General features: G+C 32.5%; 1 protein-coding gene across 7 annotated transcripts in view; it reads left to right on the top strand.

The window, feature by feature from the left end:
• The window catches only part of LOC118188279 (tetraspanin-13-like), a 41,393-nt gene extending 25,273 nt beyond the window's left edge, over positions 1-16,120 (top strand). For all 7 annotated transcript variants that reach the window (XR_004758089.1, XR_004758088.1, XM_085808258.1 and 4 more), the window contains one exon: positions 15,809-16,120. Coding sequence is in view for 1 of the 7 variants with exons in the window: in XM_035358691.1 (XP_035214582.1) it covers positions 15,809-15,883 (75 nt within the window). In the remaining 6 variants the exon portion in view is untranslated. The remainder of the gene's footprint in view (positions 1-15,808) is intronic.
• Positions 16,121-17,369: the final 1,249 nt, after the last annotated feature.

Here is a 17,369-nt window from a genome sequence, read left to right as displayed (position 1 = left end):
AATCTTCATCATGGTTAAGCATTTTTGTTCCATAAAAGTTCTATTATAAGTGTAATTCGGCTAGCAGATTGTTGGAAAAAATGTTGAGTAAAAAAAAAAAAAAAAAGCCTTTACTTCATGAAAACAAAATGGCGTCCAAAACATAACCAGCAGGTTGCTGTAGCAGTTTTAGTCGCCAAATTTTCGGCAAAAAATTGCCAAGTTACCATAATGTAAAGATTCACCGCTGTTTCTTCCGCCTTCTTAGCATGCCTTCGTGGTGTAGTGGTCAGCACACTCGGTGTGTATTCGAGAGGTCCACAGTTCGATTCCCAGTGATCACGGACTATTACTGCAACAAGGGCATCATAGAGATAATGAAGCAAGTGAATGAAAATAATTATATCTGAGAAACTAAAGATAATTGTAAAATGTAGTAAGGCGGCCTAATCGTCAGATTGCTAGCAATGACTAGGATGACTTCCTAACTCTGTAGTGCCATTAACTTAGTTTGGCAGACCAGGTTAAGTGACCATATCTCTCTTTAAAAAATCCTTATGTCTCTACCATGGCACCTGAACTAAAAAAGTTGGTGAATGATGATTCTCCACCACCATGATTTGGCGATTAGGTCCTCTTATCCCCAGTCGCCTTTTAAAAGGGGGAGTATATAAGGTATTTCTCCTGTCTTCTTAGCATGCCTTTGTGGTGTAGTGGTCAGCACACTTGGCGCGTATTCAAGAGGTCTGTGGTTTGATTTTCGGTGAGGGCATTGCTCATTTTTCATCTCTCTTGCTTTTAAAGAATACCTAATGTCTCTACAAAGTGAAGTCCAATAAAAAGTTGTAGGTAGCTCAAAGACAACATTATCACATAGTCCAATAGAATTCACCTTCACCACACATATATAGGCAAATTTTTGTAGTTGTTCTTTCAGGATGCTTCAAATTCTAATTTTAGAGATTGTATGAGTAATTTGATAAAATTTATGCATGTAGGAGATGGAAAATGTCATTGAAAAGTCATTTGGCAGATTATGAGAAATTGTATGTGTTTGGGAAATTGAAAGCAGGAGAGACAGTGATGTAGGTCTGTAAAGACCTAAAAGTAGTCAGAAACATGTAAGGAATATGTAAATTGCTTAGACCCTGATGATGTATGCAGACAGCCAAGGTGAAATAGTGCCACAAGAGACTTTCAGGATAGTTATGTGGCAGTAATGTTAAAAAAAGGTGATGAGTGTTGTCACTTATCTGACAGATTGCAAGGGACGTAGCTACAGGACTTGAACTATTTAGATATACCTCATGAGTACCAGGCTGCATGAAAGAGGGTTGTATGCAAGGCAAACCATGGTTTATGTCTAACTTCAGCTTTAGAATGTATCTGGCTGCAGTGGTACAGAGTTCATTGTAATTGGAGTACCATAGGACACCTACTAGTGGCTGAGCAGTTATGTTTGCCAACACTGGTAGTTTGACGTATGTTCGACTTTAGGAAAACAGGCTGGCTGCATGGTTGGTTTTCATAGCTTTTCTCATGTGTAACATGGATGCTAGCCAATTTCCCTTAGGAAGTCCTTGAATGCATGCCTGCATTTAGCCCTTGCATGATTTTCTGTAATCAAATAAACCAAACCAGTTCTATAAGTTGCTCACCAGTTGTTGAATAGTAAAATTGCCGATCACCATTAGTTTGATGCAAGTTCGAAGCCTATCAAGCAGGGTGACTGAATGCAATTTACGCGGTTTTTCCCAGTGTAATGATGGATACGAGCCAGTTCTGAGAAAATCCTTTGCAAAAAGCTTCTCTGTCTAAGCACATCTGCACCTTTAAAAGAATTGTAAATAAACTGTTTTTGAAAATATTCAGAATTTTGGCAGTATCAATTTTAGAAATAATTTGCTTAGATGGAAATTCTATTTATTATCTGTTGGTAAAGAGGAGGCTTAATTGCTGTTAGTCAAGTAATTGTTTGAAACTACTAAAGATATCAGTGGAACAGCAAGAAAATTCAGTGCAGACTCCTGTTGCTTTTCAAGACATCGGGAATTTTTCAGGTTATCTTATCCTAATCTTGGAATGATTAGTTTCCGTGCAATTTGGAAAGTGGTAGAAGGAAGGTGGAAGAAAACGAATAACAATGAAATCTTTCTTTGGAAAGAATTTGTTCTGAAGTTGTATGAAATGATAAAAATAACAATTTTTTAAATTCGTCTAGAATGCAAACAATTAGAATCTAATTTATTACCTGAATTCATAATATTAGTCAAAATTCAGCAGTACTAATTTTAACCAAACTGTATCTGTTAGATTTCATATTCTATCGGTCTATGTGTAATGTACTTTGTTATATGCATGAGTGAGCTGATGATATTAGTCTGGTGTGTATTTGAATTATGTCTCAGATTTACTCCAGTATCTCCTATAAAGAGATTTGCTTAAAGATGTTTGCTATAGCTATCTTATTAAAGTTGATTGTTACATTCATATATGCATATGAGAACCTAATGTTGAATGAAGGTGTGCAGCTAGGTATAGGAGATGGATAATTATTACAGCCCTTTGCTATCTAAGTAATTTGTTAACTTCTGAAAAGTTTGAATTTATTAGAAGATGAAAGTTATTTAAAAGTCAATCTACTTTACATAAATGAAGCATATTCTTATTAAAGTAAAATATTAAAATGACTGATTTATTTGTGAAACTTTATGAAGCTTCTTACAAGAACAGAATATAACTTTAGAACTTTCGCATCTTACAAGAATAATTTTATCTGTCTTTCAGAATAAACAGAACTTTTGTCCTTGAGGTAAATGTGTTGGAAAACACCTGGCATAAATTGCATTTAAATTTCTGTTCTTACTCCCTTCAGATGAAAGGGGTTATATATTTCTAGAAAGGTTGACATTTTGCCTTATTCTTATATTCAGAAAGGTCTTTATGATATGATGTATGGTAGTTGATGTGTTGTGTTGAGAGGAAAATTGCACTAGGCTGATGTGAAATCTGTCAGGTAGGTTGTTTATATTTTTTTCAATGGGTTCTAGATGGATGTTGACTGTATTAATAAAATGTAGATTTCCATTTCTCTTTTGAAAAATTCTGTTATGGCTGTAAATCATGCTGACAGTGTTTTCAGTTGTAAAACTTTAAACTTTCCACAAAAATTGCAGTTAGGTATAAAGTGCTTAAACTTGAATTTATTGGGTTTAAAGAAAGTTTCCTGCCGCCACAAATATTGTCTGCACAAACAGTTCACGTTGGCATGTGTAATCATATTTTACCAAACAATTTTCGGCATTTAAAAGAAAGAGACTTTCTTTAGAACACTGTCAGGAAATTTGTAAAAATATCATTATCATTAAGTACAAGGTGTCTGAAATGGAACTATCACGCTACCAGATTAGAACCATTAATTCCAGTTCTGTTGCAAAACATGAGCTAAAGAATATCACCAAATCATGTGTACTGCTTTAGGTACTGATTTTGTATCATACTACATTGCAAAGGTTTACCAAAAGTTCAAAAGCAAGGACCATGACATTCGAGAAGCAGAGCACTCTGGCCAGGCTTTTGGTGTTGATGAGGCCTGCCTGTGAGAACTTGTGGAAGAAGATTGGTATGCAACCATTTGAGAGCTTGCTGAGGAGAGACATTAGTGCAATGTCCATTAGTCATTATATGCATCACATAAACTTGATTTACAAGTTCAATCACTGAGTGCTGCATAAGCTGACTCAAGCAGATAAAGACTACCGTGTTTGGGCTTACACTAACCTGCTTGAATATGAATGCAAGGATGCAATTCTGGACCAGACCATCACTTGTGATGAAAAGTGAATTTACTTCAACAACACAACCCGAAAAGGATGTTGGTCTGCATCCGGTGAGTTCAGCAGCGTTGCAAAGTACAGTTTGACTAATGAAAAAATCATGCTTTGTATTTGGTGGGATTGCTATGGTATTATACACAAAGTGTATCTGGAAAAAGGTAAAACCCTCAACAATAAGGTTTACAGCGAGTTGCTAGACCATGTTGACACTGCTATCAAGGAAAATATTGAACTAAGTTCCAGTGCAAAAAGGAAATGTTCTTAAGGTAATGCAAGACCGCATGTGTCTGCATTCACAGGCTGGACTCTGTGCGGATTCAAATGGGATCTTTTGCCACACCCACCATATATCCCCAACATCACTCCTTCAGACTTCTACCTTTTTTCATATGTGCAGCTACATCTTGCTGGTGCTATCTTCCATTCTGTGCAGAACATCCAGAATTAGGTTGATCTGTTTTTGGACTCGAGGCCACCAAGTTTCTGGGCTGAAGACTCAAAAACTACCAAAACATTGGCAGAAAACTATAGATTTTGGTAGATCCACATTAAAAGTATTGCTTTCATGTTTTTTGGTCTAACTTTATTAAGAACGTTTTTTGGTGGAAAACTGTCGCTACAACCAGATAGTTTACTAACCTTTCATTTTAAAATCTAAGTTTTGCATGTTCTCTTTAATGGAATGCTCATGTCTAACACTGTGCCTCATGTTCTTTAACGCAAAATTAAGTTTTGAAGTGAAGAATGTAAGGAAGAAGAAATATGAAAGGAAGAAGAAAATGCAAAAATTCTCTGTTGCCCAGCACTGTTAGTCAGAAAATCACACTCCATTTTTCTACAGGCAGAATTATTGAAAAACATCTTCCATTGGTGAATTAGATTTTCTATAGTGTTTCACATTCAGGGAAAAAAAAAATTCTTCCTGTTCTAGTTAATAATTCTAATTCAAATTCATCTTTATCCTCAGGAAATTATGTTTTAGTTTTCTTGTTTCATCAATGGATGGTGCCAGTAACTGGACTTCTTTCCAGTCATTCTTATTTTATCACCATATTCTGTTTTGCTCATTTGCATTAGGTAGGTGAAGAAGATGGTTTTGCATTTAAACCATGAAAACTAGTCCAACAAAATTTACAAGCATTATGCTGATTCTTGTTATTTAACGTCTCCAGTAACCTTGTACACTAGTTAATTAAAGTTAAAAATGTGTCAAATAATGTTCACATGACTTTTCTATAGCAGTTTGGTATGAGATTTTTTGTCACCTGTTATATATTAGCTTATAATTTAAAATTGTTTGCTTTCTTACTTTCATTAAATGCCATCTTGATGAATTTAAGTTAATGAAAATAGAGACTAAAATAGGTAAATATACATATTTAGTTAATAAAAGCTCTTGAAATACAGGTCTTCATGATTGATCCAAAAAACCTGCGCTGCTCAGATGTTAAATGTTAAATTATCTTCTTTTTTCCCACTCATAAAATACATTTTGATAATCTTTCAATTTATTTGCAGTGTTAAAGGACTTCCCAGTGTTTATAAGTCTTCGGTAGGCTTTATCTCTGTTAGTAGATAAAGGTAGATGACACTCTAACTAGTGTAAACAAACTTCATACCTTCCAGAATCATATCTACTTACTGTATCTTTAAAATGTTTCTTGTGAGTTCTTGATTTTCTGTTTGAGTGCTTTTGTCTTTTACATCCTTGATCTTTTATGTGTGTAAATTCCAGAGATCTGATTTTTTTTAAAAATTTTTTATCTGAAGAGAACACTAACATTGAGCTATTATTCTTACTTTGCTTATTAATTTTCCGTATTATCGTCGCTACCAGTCCTCAAGAAAGGTTCTTTATATTTCCTTTATTATTATTTATAGAATAGTTTTCTGTATAAATCTGCTCCAATGAGTAAATGAATCTTGCAAGAGTGTCTTTCAAATAAACAAGCTTTTCCATTTATGGCTGTATCAGTTACAAAGATGTCTAGCTTCTTTAATTCATCCAGTGTTTGAGAATCATCAGTTTTTGGAATGGGGGTACAAATTTTTGTTTGATCCACCACTTCAAACTCATTTCCCTAACTTCTATCAATGTTCATAAATTTAATCAAATACCTTTGATGCTTTTCAGACTGTTCTATGCATCTGAACAGCCCGTGATTAATAGTTTCTTCTCCCAAGCTTCTAAATCTTGTCATCTCTGTGACACATCTGGAAGTATAACTTCTTTGGAACCTGATGTCTTAAATACATTGAATATAATGCTCCAAGTTATTTTTATGCAAACACTTACTGTCTGCAAATAAACTTCATTTTTAAATGACTGGCTCATAAGGACTGTGTTTTTGCCAGATTTAAGTACCGTAATTTCTGGAAGAAATGCTGTGTCATTTACGTGTTTAAAACTTGAATTTCCAGCGGGTGCGGTGTTTCTACCCATGCGGCGTTTTGGTGCACTAAAAATAAAATATTTCCTATGATGGTCATTGTACATACTTTGAATAACCTTGTCATTGTGCATAGTTTGGATGGCCTTGTCATTGTACATAGACCGGTGTTGTCCCCACACAAAAGACTACTCAGTTGCTTTTCGCGAACGTTATTTTGTTTACATTCTTTCCCTTGAATGGACCTACATGCCTTATTCACCCTAAATGGGATCTCAAAACAATAACATTCTTCCTCCTTTCAAATCAGCATTCTCATCAGTTTGAATCGTCTCTCTCCTCTGCCATTCGATGAATCTTCTAGGACCCATCCTCTCTCCACCCTTGCCTTTTGTGCAATTTTTTTCAGAGGCGGACACAACTCCACCTGCCTCGCAATAACAAACTCTTGACGTATTTCCCCTTCAGCATGAATCTATTTTTCTTGGCATTCTGCCAGATACGGATCCCATGAGTTTAGGTACAAGTACTTGTTGGATAGTTTTTAAGTAAGAAGGGAGCGGAAAATTTTTGAAAATGGCACCTAAACAGCACAGAAGCTATACTGCTGGTTTTAAGCTTAATTTCAAGTGCTGAACAAATTGGAAATAGAGCAGCAGCTCAAGAGTTTGAAGTGGACGAGAGATGTATTCGACGTTGGAGAACTGAAAAAGAAGAACTTAAAAATATGCCACAACAGAAAGAAGTGGTACTGTAAGGTGGCTGAATCTAGAGGATGACCTTGCAAACTGGATAAAGGAGCAGCGAGGAAAGGGGATGGCAATTTCGACTATAAAAATTCATTTACAAGCAAAATTTATAGCAAAACAAATGAACATAAATGATTTCAAAGGAAAATGGGCCTTGCTGGTGTAGCAGATTTATGAACAGAAAAAATATTTCTGTGCGTATTAGAACAACAGTTGGGCAACAATTACCAATGGTCTGGCAGGATAAAAAGGCATCTTTTCTAAAATATGTGACAGATATTGACAAAAAAAAAAAAAAAAAAAAAAACTTCTTCGGTCACAGATAATAAATATGGATGAAACGCCGTTAGCTTTCGACTCTCCTGCAAACAGAACTGTTGTTGAAACTGGTGCAAAAAATGTATCTGTGCTTACGACGGGGCATGAAAGAACATCATTTACATGTGTGTTAGCTTGTGCCGCAAATGGTGACAAGCTAAAGCCGATGATAATTTTTAAACGAAAAACTGTTCTGAAGGGAGATTTTCTTAATGACGTAATTATTTGTGCAAAATGGCTGGATGTGTGAAACAATCATGCATGAGTGGCTACAAAAAGTTGGCAGTGTCGTAAGGGATCTTTTCTCCAACCAAAAGGGTTATTGATAATGGATTCCATGTGTGCTCATTAACTTGAGTCAGTGAAAACCAGATGTCAAAAATTGTCTATGACTGTAGCAATAATTCCTGGTGGTTTGACAAAAATCTTATAACCATTAGATTTGTCAGGTAATAAATCCTTCAAAGCTGAAGTCCAAAAGCAGTGGGAGTGTTGGATGAGTCAAGGATTGAATACGTATACCAAAAGCGGTCAAATGTGTAGAGCATCTTATGAAGAAGTTGAAAAGTGGGTAGGAAGTGCGTGGAAATCGGTAAAAACATTGTCAATAATAGCAGCGTTCAAAGAAGCTGAAATTATAGCCTTGGATAAAGAGACTGTAAACCAAGAGGATGAATGTGACGATCTGGAAGACTTGGACTTAGGATTTACTAAATGTTTTTAATTCAGATAGTGAAGAATCAGATTTTGATGGCTTCATATGATGTATGGTTTGCTGTAATTCCTTTTGTAAGTAAAATTTTAAATTTCCTTTTGTCATCCAAATTTAATATTTCGTTGTTGCAACATTTTTTATAATATAGTCTGAGTATTACAAATATGGACTTCTTTAGTGGGTAAATAAATATAAGTACATTCATGAACGTAAATATATTTTCAACATTTCCTATCTTTAATTTATTTTTGAATGATGGTTTCATTTCATGCATTTTTCTTAACTGATATGTCATATATCAGGACATAGGTTGAGATTTTGCATCTATATGGCCAATGACTATGTCACGCGCAATTTAATCTATTGCGGTGTTTATACTGATGTGGCGTTTCTAAGAAATTTTAATTTTTTTTCCCGCCATTTTTCTCGAGTGCGGCATTTATGCTGATGCGGCCTTTCTTCCGGAAATTACGGTATATCTTTAGATTTCTCTTTGTACTTAGAAAAACATATTGAAGGCAAATGTCCTGAACAATGAACACAATTTAAATTACTTTTACAGAAGTGTGAAAAATGTTTCTTAATTTCCAAACATTTAAAACATTCTGCCATTTTCATCAAAATCGGAGGTTTCTGTTCATCCAGAGAGATATTATACATATAATCACAATCTTTATTGAAATGGTTTGACGTGTCTCTTAATACACAGTTAGGTTTTGTTCCATCTTGTTTTGAATTCGTTGAAATTAATTCCGATGAAGTAATGTCTGTGTATTCAAATTTATGATTCTTTGTGTGACTGGCTCATGATTGAAGTAAAATCTGTCAGCAGAATGAGTCAAATTTATAGCTTGATCATGTGAATTCAAAACATTGGAAATGTTTTTCATTAATATCAGATTAAATGTTTTCATTTTTGCTTTTATTTACTTCGATTAGAATATCCTGTGGCAAGGCCTTTGAAATAGTAGTGTATAAAACAGTAGAAACAATATCTGTAGATATACCAAGACTTTCCAAACTTTTCAATTCAATTGATACTTTATCATAAAATTTTCTGAAAGCATGAATGCTGATGAAGATTTTAATGGTTTTACATTCAAAATGTTACTTCTATGAGCATGAATCAATAACTCAGGATTTCCAAACCTTTCTTTAACTCAGTTGCAGAATCATATGTTGAAAATCCCTCTACAGTAGTTAAAGCTTATATTTGTTATAGCTATAGTGTTATCATTTTCACTATGCATATTTAGATACAATGCATTTTTATTTAACTCGTGAATTGTTTTATTGGCATGAAATTTTCTGACCGTTACTTTATTAGTATGTTCTTCAGGTGTCATCTTTTTGGTTTCCAGTTCATCTAATAACAACTCTTACCTCCTCATCAGCAGCTCGGAGTGAATCAAATTTACATGTTGAAATTATAGAGAGTTCCTCTAAATTATCAGATATTATGTCTTCCGTTTTTGCCAATTCATTGTCCTACTTATTCAATGTTTTAGTAACAGACACACACACTATGCCGTGTTTTTTCTTTATCTAATTTCTTCGTAGACATGTTTTCTTATATATAAAATATGTTCTAATTACTCAGATTTCAACAATAATTGACTACCTACTCATTCTGGGATGCCATGTTAACTAAAATTAAACCTTTAGGAATACATATTTAAAAGTAAGAGTTACTTACCACTTTGTCTTGCATCTCTATAGATTTTCATATTTTAAAAACAAAAGTAAAGTAAATTGTATTTTGAGACTTGATGTACATATTTACACATAAAAGTACACTGGAAACAAAATAAAGCAAGCTTTGGTTGCAGAGTGAAGTATCAACTTCCAAATGATTCTTGGAAATATATATATATATACAGAGTTGTCATGCTACCGGGAAAACCGGAAAAAGTCAGGGAATTCGGAAATTGACCAAAAAATTCAGGGAAAAGTCAGGGAATTTGAGTGTTTAAGTCAAAATCTGGAAAAGTCAGGGAATTTCATACAACGATCCCGCCAAAAAAGGCGAGTTTTGCCCCGACGTCGGAAGAGATCACTTTTTTGGCGAATTGTATATCACGTGAGTGTCATTCAGGCAGCTGGTATAGAGCCAATTTTTGCAGCTCCAGTTTGATTAGAAAGGCACAGCAAGTTTCCCGCAACGTTTGGTTTTCAGTAACCTCGAGAATCGCATGTGCAGTGCATGAACTAAAGAAAGTACCTGTTCTCGTATAAAACAAAATGGGTTTAATCCTAGTAAACGGTACCATGAAGGTTAGAATCAAAAAATATGTATTGTAAAGAAGAAAAACCTCTCTGCAACAGACGTGGCTCCGTTCCATCATAGAGGGAAACAGCTGTGCATGCGCGATATATCTGTCGCCAAAGCTCGAAATCGGTGTCGAAGTTCAAAGGTCAGGTTATCAAGAGTTCATAAAATGAATATCGTTTAAAATTTCTTTAAACTCTAAAGGAAAAGAAAATATTTTTTGGCGCAAGTAAATTAATTCATGGATTAGTTATTTTGAGGGGGGGGGAAACTACGAAAATCCGTCTTTAAAATTATTGCGAAAAATCCAAGAAAAAATGTTTCTTCTTGGATTTTTCGCAATAATTTAAAAACAGATTTTCGTAGTTTTCTTTTTTGTCAAAGAACCAGAGTCGTAGCTAGGGTTTTCAGCGCCCAGGGACAACTGAAGATTTCGTGCCCCCTACTGCTTCCCAAGGATGGAAAAGATTTAATTCTAAAATATCGTAACATCAGTTTGGCGCCCCTCGGATTCTGTGCCCGGGGACAGACGCCCCCCCTCTAGATACGCCCCTGTAAAAAACGTTTCTTCTTAACATGTGTTTCTCAATTTCCTGTACGCATCGCAGAGAGGGAAATTCTGTCCACCAGGTTCTGTCGCCAAATCCCTTGGCAAAATTTCCCTCCGCTTTCTAGCTGCGTAATAGCATTTACATGTATGGAACTTTATCTTCTTTACATAGACGTTCTTTGGTTAGAATAATCTCCATGTATGGTACAGCGGGATTTGGCAACATGATGATGAGCAGTAAACGGGTCATTTTGTTCTTGGCAACAATTTTCAAAATCGTGTGAAGGCCGTACCGTATACTAAGATTTTACCGCAAAATATTTTTTAATTCTTTTCTTTTTAATAAATACCTTGTCATTTTGCAGTAAAATAAAAAAAATAGTAATCGGTCATCTAGGCTAACCATGTAATATAACTATATTCGCTAAAACATCGTTGATTATTCTAATTCAATTTTTAAGTAATTATCTTTATTTTTATGTTATTAATATCATTTAATGTTGCTTCTTCCCTCTAAATTTATTTATCATTAGTAAATAATATTTCCAAATTTCAGGAAATTTTCTCTGGCATAATCCTGAAATTAATTCTAGCAGTATGATGACATCACGAAATTTAATGCACATATTTTTTCCTTATGTATGCTGCGAAATAAATATAAAATACCTCAATTTAGTAAAAAAGTATCATTAAATAGATTTCTTTCTCTCATTTAGCTGCAGAATGTCTGCAAAAAAAAGCTTTATTTTATTCCAGATTGGGCAGATTCTAATCTCAATCTTCAGTGGAGAAAACAACTCCTATTATAATTATATTTGTGTTTTCAAGTGTTAAGGTGCCTTTTAAGAAGACACCTCACTCAAATTAAATTTACCTAAAATCTAACCTAACTTTTAGCATTGCGTTGTCATTTATGAGAACCGAATTAGCTCATGTTGAACTGGTGATGATCATGAGTAATAATTAAATAAAACGTACAATTGTTATCCAATGTATATATCTTAAATTTTATTAAGTTTCTTAAGTGGAAAAGTAAACAAAGTTATCAAACAAAGTGTACCAAGAATAATTAAGAATAAATGTCCTCTGGGATTTATTGAATAATTAAGTGAATTTTCTACACAGTACAAGTAATACCATAATTAATTTACCTCTTAGCACAGCCAACGTACATTACGCGGATAGACTGGAATTTTCTCGAAACATACCTGGAAAACCTGGAAAAGTCAGAGAATTTCATTCTCCTGTTTGAGTGGTGTTGGTGTATTTAATTATGGCAAAGCACACGAGGGCTATCTGTCTAAAGGGAGGGATGCCATTTGTGGAGGACTTTCTAAGGGAAACTGGCTCGTATACATGTTACACATGGGGAAAACCACGAAAACGCCCATGCAGCCAGCCCGTTTGCGGTATTCGAACCTGAGACTGAACTACCAGTGTTCAGCGTCTTTACCGCTCGGCCGCTGGTAACCCCTGTTTGAGTGGCAACCCTGTATATATATATATATATGTATATAATATATAAACCAGAGCAAAATGTCCACTACATAGTTATAGTTAATTTATGAAAATGATATTTCATGAAAGTCACTAAGTCTATTCTTGACTTCAGCTTTTGCACTTCATTCCAAGTTTCTGCAATGATCTTCACTGTATCAAAATGATGAATTTTAAAATTTCATGTTTTCAGCTTCAGTTATCACTTTTGAAAGTACTTTTTTTGACATGAATCAAGAGTTCAAGTCAGATTTTAAAGTAAAATGAAGTGTCAATTTATTTTCGTAAGTGGTGTATATTTTGCTGTCACTTTTTGTTTTTTCTTTCTATTTTAGCTTGATTATTTTTTATTTCTTCAAGAGCCTTTTTTTTAATGGAATCTGTTTAAATTTTTTTCAGGGAACATGAACTTAAATTATTAGTAAAAAAAAATCTTTAAAAATAACCTTTTATGTTGAGATTATGTTTGGTGACATTTATAGACTTAAGCCTACTGCACTGCAAAGTATTGATTGTGTTAGCAGGAAGAAATGTAACAGAAATTTCTTTCCATATGCAAAAAATAGATTTTGTAAATGATATTCATAGGCCAAAAGATTACATTTAGTATTGCCTGAATTAAAAATAACTGATTTGTTAAGCATTTAGTATGGAAATTTTCTTGGTACTCTGAGAAACCTCAAACATATGCAGGAAATAGGAGTTATTATGGTAAATAACTAAACTGATAAATTTCAGCCTTTACTTTTCTAATATCTGAAAAGAAGGAAGACACAATTTAGTGCATCAACATGGCTTTTGTTGCCAGTGTCATGATATCACACCGATATTGTATGGCAGATGTAATCTGAGAATTAAGCTTTGCTAAAATTAAATGCTGCTTTGAAACATGTATGCTTTTAAATGCAGAATATATCTCTTCTGATAGTAAAATAAGTGACAAAGATGTTGCTGGGAACGAAAAAGTTTAAATTTAGTTTAAATTTAGAAAAGTTTAATTTTATGAGCATTCTTCACTCAGCAGACAGGACACGAATACAAACTTTGTAAGAGAACAAAAAATTATGCGATATAAATTAAACAACTTACATGAAAGAAATGTTTAATAAAGGAAACAAATAAATATTAACCTTTTTTATGTAAATTTTGATTCCGTTAAGATCACAAATGCTTCATTGTTTCATGAATAGCTCTTCCATATTTTTTAATTTGTACGTGTCATCATACTAGACATAAAATGATGGTCTAAAATTCAGAAAATTCCAAAATTCGGAATCACTGATGTTTCAGTGAGTCTGGATCTTGGATTTTGCACTCTGTATGTATTTCTCAGATCAGAACTAATTATTACTTCATAAAATTAGCTTACAGAGTATTCAAATTCAAATTTTTACGATTTTTTGGTTAGTAAATATGAATCTAATTATGCTAAATTAAAGCATGTATAGATATGTAAATAATCAGCACACTTACATATGAAAAATTTCTTTTTGTGTAGTGTGTTAAGAAATAAGAAGTGTATGCTTTTTTATGAGTATCCTGTTTGCTTTTTCAGCCACATTAACAAAAGGCATTATTTTTTTAAATACATTAAGAACTTGAAGATGATGGTATTAATGAGGTAAATTATATAGACTGCCAAATGATGAACATGCAGTTTTGATGATGTCACTTAGACAGAAAGTATACTTTTTGACAGGGACAATCTTGAAAATGGATTGACGAAATTCAAGTTACATTTTTCATGTCTCGAATGCCGAGTTAGGATATATATTAGATTTATATATAGCATTATTCTAACATAGGCATTCTGACGCAAAATCAGGCTTTTTCTGAAATAACATGCCAAGTTTTTTCCGTATTTCAATTCTACTACTCAAATTATGCCTAAATATTAAATTTTGTAAAATTTGGTGAGGAATTTATGGAGAAATTCAAAAATTTATCTTGGCGAATTTGTTTCAGTTTGCACCAAGAGTACTTGGCCAGAGTTTTCAATTTATAGCAACCTATTTCCTTTTCCTTTTTTTCATTGTAGATGAGTGGAAAAATGTCATCATTTGTTACTTCAAAATAATTTTAACAAAGTACATAAACCACATTTATGGTTAATTATTGGTAAAAAAAAAAAAAAAAAAAAAAAAAAAAAACGCTGAATTTCAAAATGCGCCAGTATGTTAATTGATTTATATACTAATAGAAAATTTTTAATTAAAAAATTCGTAATTTTTTGCATGTATGCCAAAAAATATATCTACTTTAAAATATTAAAAATTTTATAGTTTATAATACAAAATTTTTTCGAAAAATTTATAAAAAATATTTAAAAGTACAAATTTTAAAAATAAATAAAAAATGTTGGAATTATATTTTGGATTGGTATTTGGATTAAAAGTACAAATTTTAAAAATAAATAAAAAAATGTTGGAATTATATTTTGGATTGGTATTTGGATTAAGCCTAAATTTCGAATTCTGAAAGAAGGAATCAAATAAGGTTAATAATAAAAGGGATATTAATAAATATATATCAAATTCAATTAACATTGAGGAGCTAAAATTTTGAGAGCTAATTTTTTAAAAACTATTCATGCAATTTTTACAAAACTTGACAGTTTGGCATAATTTGAGTTATTGAATGGAATTGTGGGAAAAAATTTGCATGTTATTTCAGAAAAAGTCCCATTTTGTGTCAGAATACCTATATTAGAACAATCCTATATATATAAATTTAATACATGTCCTAAGTCGCGCTTTCGGGGCATGAAAAACACAAGTTGAATTCCATCAATCGGCACAGTAGAACGGGAGATGTAGAACTGCCCCCCCCTTTTATTCCCGCAGTGTATATAAATCATTAATTTATTTTTACTGTGTTTAAAAGTATTTTGTTCAGTTGAAACCTTCCTTCCCTAATCAGAATAAAAGTGTAAGAATATTAGAAAATGAAATCAGTCAAAGAGCATAATATATAATTGATATATTTCATGTAAAAATCATAATATAAATATTTGAATAAATGTACATACATGTATTGTTACAATTTAAATAAATTTTTTGTCCTTTCAAATGGTGCCACAGTGCAGCTCAAAAACCTCTCAGAAACTCCGGTTTTTAATATTTCAAGGTTGGCAGCTGATAGACTTTTTATATTTAAGATTACATTATGCATGAAAATACCATTATTCTCATGCCATACAGAAACATGGAATTGCAATTCACCCATTATTTCCTTGTGTATCAAATTTCTTCTGGCTTCTGTCAGATTAAATGGACAAAATGTATGAAGCATTAGTAGTAACATTATGAAAGTGCCCGTGTTATGTTTTGAAGATAAAACTTAAACTTCTTTATTATTTTCACATTTTAAAGAAATAGCGAAAATTATGTGATGGTAGTTTTGATGAAATATTATAATTTAGGGATGTAGTATTTAAAAATATTCAAACTTTGTGTTAGTTTCAGCGTAATGTATGTGTATAAATTGGAATTTTTGAAATTTTCAGGTTTTGGCCGTCTTCATTACTCACAGGTATCGTCACTTGTGGCTGCCTTTGAAGGAAAGAGTTTCTCTTTTATAATATTTAGAAATATGGATATTTAAAAGAAATTATGGTCATAAATATTTATTTCATCACGCTTCAATTACTTTTGAAGCATCATGTGTTCAAGATGTGAAAATGTTCAAATTCATTGTTGCTTTTTCCATGCTGTTTTTAGTTACAATTTATATGCTCAGTTTTATTAGTGTAAATTTACTATTTTTATCTTGCAGTGCTATATTATGTGTAGAAATTTAATAAATTTTTGTGGAAGAAGTTTCATCTTTTTCTGTATGTTTCAGCATTTTTAAAAAAGTATACTACTAAAAGTGTCTTATTTATTTTTACTTAAAAGTGTCCTATTTATTTGTGACTAAATTTCACCATCATTTCACTTACAGTGAAATATAACTATAAATATTGCAAAGGAATGAATATGTGAGCCAGATTAAAATTAGGCTGAACTTTCAATTTTTAAATAATTTCTAATTCCATTAATGAATTGTAAATAAAGAAAAATATTTCTGATTTTAATACAGATGCATGATGATAGAATTTGAGCATAACGATGTAACTGCAATTATGGCTAGTTAAACCCTTTTCGTTTCTTGTAGTCAAAACATTCATGTGAAGTGCTAAAGACACAGGTTTCTTTTTCCTCGTTTTCATAGAATTATATATAACCAATGAAGCAAAGTAATGGATGATATTTTAGCAGCACTGAAATGCTGAGAAGACTGTGTGGATTCCATTTGGAAAGTTGAGAATAGTACACTTATGGTTTATCATTATACCTATTGTTTAATTAAGGTTTCATTTCACAAATTTTAATTTTTTGTGGCTGAAGTATCATGCATCATTACGTGCATCAGTAGCACTGTAAAAGACTTAATTTAAACATTGTATAAGGATTAATTTAAAATCATACAGTTTAGAGGGATTTATTTTAAGCATGTTATTATTTTTAGGACAGAAAGGAGAAATAACCAAATTGAATTGGAGATTTATCAGTCTATTATAGGTTAAAATTAGGATTTTATATTATGTATTCTTTTTCTTACACTTATTTATCATAGTAGTATTATCACATTTTTTCTTCTCATGCATTTTTTCGTTCTCTTTTTTCTCTTATTTTTTTTTAAGGAATGATATATGTGTGGGTCATGTTAGATCACAATTACATGCTTGAGGATCGTAGTGCTGAAAAGTGTAGAAATATGTAACTAAGTATTTCAACTTTTAGCCTTTAGAGGTAGCAGTCTGCTTTCTTTATGATGTAGGGTAAAAGTAAATTATTATCTGTTCAGAGAAAAATGTTTTGCATGAAGCACAAATGATAAACTGAGATCCAATGTCAATTTTTAATTTATATGTGTGGAATGTCTTAATACTGGATAATATGGAATGTACTAAATGGAATTAAATATTGCTTCTCTTTCTTCATAAACTGGTTCAATATCAGAATTCAACTAATTTGTATTCTTTGAACATTAATATGCCTTTATTAGACTGCATTGTTAAATAC

The sequence above is a fragment of the Stegodyphus dumicola genome, chromosome X1, assembly GCF_044657685.1.
Source record: "Stegodyphus dumicola isolate Sdum_Otavi_A_Nest chromosome X1, ASM4465768v1".
Lineage (NCBI taxonomy): Eukaryota > Metazoa > Arthropoda > Arachnida > Araneae > Eresidae > Stegodyphus > Stegodyphus dumicola.
The sequence above is the reverse complement of the archived record's forward strand: the minus strand, read 5'-3'. Positions and strand labels throughout refer to the sequence as shown.